A 3676-nucleotide genomic window follows, 5' to 3' on the forward strand; every position below is an offset into this window, starting at 1 on the left:
GAGCCTCATCAGTATATTGAAGGCCACTGAGACCTCCATCGAAGACGGAATCAACTGAGGTGAGGTGGGAGACAGGGGCCATGTCTGAGGGTGGCACTCGTTCCCTGTGACCTCAATGTCAATGTCCCCTGTCATGGTGATATGGCCACACAGACCCATGGCCTCATGCAGATTGCCTGGTCCCACCAGCCCCAGGAGCAGAGCTGAGCTGCAGGTATTTATGGGGACTCTGAGGCCTGTGACTCAGCCAGGAGGGTGGGATTTCCCAGTCTCCAGCATCCTGAGTCCTGGGGAGCCCTGGAGGGTCTGCACTGAGGGGTTGTGGAGTAGAGATAGGGGGAGAAAAAAGGACGGCTTGGGTAGGTGGAGATGGAGAAGTGTGTTAAGGTTGATTTCCTGGGCTCAGAAAACAGGCATATCGGCTGGGCACGGTGGCTCATGCCTGTAATTCTAGCACTTTGGAGGTTGAGGTAGGAGTTTGAGACCAGCCTGGCCAACATGGCAAAACCCTGTCTCTACTAAAAATACAAAAATTAGCCAGGTGTGGTGGTGTGTGGCTATATTCTGCTACTCAGGAGGCAGAGGTAGGAGAATTGCTTGAACCCAGAAGGTGGAGGCTTCTGTGAGCCAAGATTGCGCCAATGCACTCCAGCCACCCTCCTCCCTGCCAAAAAGAAAACAGGCACGTCTATGCTACATCTGGTGAGTTCTTCCTCAGTCATGTATTTTCACACTTGGACCCTGGTCACACTCTGCACATGCCGTCAAAGCCAACCCCACACAGATTCCAGAACACAGAGCTGAGCTGCAGGTGTTTATTGGGGTCTCTGTAGTGATAAACAGAGCCAGGTCAGGAAGGTGGGAAGCCCAAAGGAAGGCAGGAGGACCAATATTTGATCTGCAGGGGTCCTCAGATCATGATGCATCTACGCAATCGGGACTCTGAAGGATCTTCATCTGTTGGAAAAAGAAGAAAGAGAGGAGCTGGTGGCCTCTGTGAAAGGCTCCCCAGACTCATCGTTACTGCCCGGTCCCAGAGCTCAGGGGAGCTCCTTAAGTGTGTCTGCTTCTTGGGGATCCCAGGCTCTGGACAAAGATGGTGGATGTGGGTTGTGACTCCTGCTTGAGTGTGACTCGGCATGTTTTGGTGTAGCACGTGTATACATGTGTGTGTGCAGGTATGGGGTATGTGTGTTGCTGTTAATAGCATCCTTTGTGAGCGTGTGTTGCTGTGTACTCATCATCAGTGCATTGGTGCAGTGACTGTGGTTCCCTGCATGCCTGGGCCTCTCCCGGGCACCAGGGGCAGAGATTCTCCCCTTGCAGAGTTGCAGTGTCTGGGTCAAGGACTTGGAGAGGTGAGGCAGGAGGGCCCTGTTGGGGCAGGTGGGGGCCTTCATCTGATTGTGGGCATCCTGGGATGTGGCTTCCTGCTTGAAATATGGAAAGCGGGATGGAAGGCAAGTGCAGGGAAGTGCAGGTCTGGGATGTGTACCCATGTAGCGTGTGCAGGTCCCCCAGGGCATACTCACAATAACAAATGAATGAGCAAATCTTTCTTTCACGGAGACGTTGGCAAAGCATTGCTGGATCTTGAGGAAGGACTCCTCAGTCAGGGGACTGGGGTTGTAAGGAGCAAGCTCCTCCTTCAGGAGGTCTTGGGACACATCAAACACAACATTCCCAAGCAGTTTATTGATAGCCAGGCAGGCATCCCCTGTGGTGGATAAGGTGAGATAAGAAAGCAGAGGAGGTCAGAATTCAGCGAAACCTCCCATGGCCAGTGAGACCCTGGGATGGTGATGAGAGTGAAGGAGCAGGGCCACCCGCTTCCTCCCAGCCCTGCTCGCCTCTTTCTCACCCAGCTGGACACTGCAGATCAGAACCAGCAGAAAAGCACAGGGGGCAGATGTCACCCTCATGACAGCGGAGTCTGGTCCCAGCAGGCACAGGCACGGAATTTGGTGATGGGTGAGCTTTATGTATACCTGAGCAAGGGACACGCCTCTTGTGTATATGTGTGTGTGTGTGTGTGTGAATGTGGTCAGGACAGGTCTGCAGAGAGACCTTCAGCCCTGGGCCATGCTGTTGTGGTGGCAGCGTATCAGGAACTGGGCTCAGCATGCAGTGGGAGGGGTTGGGTGTTGTGACATTCTCTGTCCTCCCTGGACATTGGGATTGGGAGCAGGCTGAGCACTGCTGTGAGCCTGCAGGTCCAAGTGTGCATGCACATGTGACCCTGAGTCTTGGCAAACATGTGTCTGCACTTGGCATGCCCTGCCACAGAATCTGCCACTGAGTACTGGCTCAACAAACATTTGCTAAGCGAGTGTGTTTGTCTGAATGGATAGCACATTAGGTGCAGCTTTTGAGAAATTAGTAAACTGTAATTTAGATTCAAGGAACATTATCTGGAGTAAAACACAGAACCTAAAGGACATGAGATGAGCAAGTGTGTTAGGGACACATGTGACACAGTGAAGGGACTCTACATGTGGGAGGCCAACCTCAACACCACCTGTAGGGTACCCGAAGTCTGGTGGTGACAAAGCATTGAGAAGAAACAAGTTAAGAGTGAAAAGTGGGGAACCAGGGGGCCAGTGCAAAATGTGGAAGCTGAAAAAGGTGCCGAGCTCTGGTCTCCTCACTATTTATTGAGTACAATCACTTAGATCTAAGATGCAGATGTTCAGGGTGAAACAGGGAAAGGGTGGCAGTGCATCATAGGCATAATCTATAGCAACAGCGGTTTAAATGCATCTCCTTTGTGCGCAAACAGCATATCTTTAACTTATCGGAGAGGAGCTAGTGGGAGCCACTTAACTAGGAGCCTGCACATCTGTCCACCTTCCAGTGTTTCAAAGAAGTGTCTTTCTCCTTGAACACAGTGTTTACAGATAAGAGAACGGATCTTGCTCTGGTCATGGGAACGTGATGGCAATTAGGAGGCTTTCCTCCTCAGAGGCCTCTTGTGGCTTTCCACAACTTATTGTCCCATATTTGTATGGCCAGTTTATACAGGCACCCCACAAACCCTTTTCCCAACACCTACATGTGAGCAGCTGATGTCACTCACATGAGTTCTGTCTCCTGACAGGACCCTGAATAGTAAGGGTGACCCCAGGGGCAGAATCAGCAGGTGGGGACAGCTAGGGGTGGGGAAGGCAGCAGGGATGCTGACACTCGTACACTTGGGTGCCAGTGCCACTCCTATAGTGCTTTGTGCCCTACTGTGTCAAGGGTAGTTCTGGCTAGGAGCACCTGAGGGACACGCCCAGTGCAGAGGACGCTCATTGAGCTGCTGAGAGCCACGTAGAAATGCAGAGCAGTTCCTAGATTAGGCTGTGCCACCTACACTGAGTGGGCTCACCTAGGCCAGGCATGAGCCGTCACTCTGTGCATGTAGGGAACCTCATAGCAGTGCCCAGGACTTGGGCCTCTTAAAGGACCTACCCAGCACCGGGTAGGACTTAGAGTGGCCGTCACCTGTGGCAGGGCCCTGAATGCCCCCACATTCCAGTTGTAAAGTTGAGTGGATGAGTTGACAGTTGGACTGGCAGGCACTAAAGCAGGGGCTGTGGCTGAGCAGGGAGGATGGAGGCCACTGCCACTCCCTGGTGGGCCACTTACTGTGACATCCCTGCCACCTGTGGTGCCTGCAGCCTGGGCTGCTTCC

At 52.8% G+C, this 3676-nt stretch overlaps 1 protein-coding gene across 1 annotated transcript; it reads right to left on the reverse strand.

Annotated features, from left to right (window-relative positions):
• Positions 1-802: 802 nt before the first annotated feature.
• On the reverse strand, positions 803-3676 carry SCGB2B2 (secretoglobin family 2B member 2). The gene is made up of 3 exons (XM_017847900.1): positions 1862-3676; positions 1533-1717; positions 803-957 (listed from the first exon to the last, which is right to left on the reverse strand). Exons 1-3 carry the CDS (start codon positions 1920-1922, stop codon positions 916-918), a joined length of 288 nt encoding a protein of 95 aa, XP_017703389.1. The 5' UTR covers positions 1923-3676; the 3' UTR covers positions 803-915.

The sequence above is a fragment of the Rhinopithecus bieti genome, unplaced genomic scaffold (genome assembly GCF_001698545.2).
Source record: "Rhinopithecus bieti isolate Rb0 unplaced genomic scaffold, ASM169854v2 scaffold_30337, whole genome shotgun sequence".
In the NCBI taxonomy this organism is placed as follows: domain Eukaryota; kingdom Metazoa; phylum Chordata; class Mammalia; order Primates; family Cercopithecidae; genus Rhinopithecus; species Rhinopithecus bieti.

Excerpts from the sequence above, each read along its gene's own strand:
- SCGB2B2 (XM_017847900.1), bottom strand. The coding sequence starts at position 1,922 with ATGAGGGTGACATCTGCCCCCTGTGCTTTTCTGCTGGTTCTGATCTGC. Across the intron at positions 1,718-1,861 it reads GATCTGCAGTGTCCAGCTGG|GGGATGCCTGCCTGGCTATC; the intron begins GTGAGAAAGAGG and ends TATCCACCACAG. Across the intron at positions 958-1,532 it reads TTGCTCATTCATTTGTTATT|ATGAAGATCCTTCAGAGTCC; the intron begins GTGAGTATGCCC and ends TTTTTCCAACAG.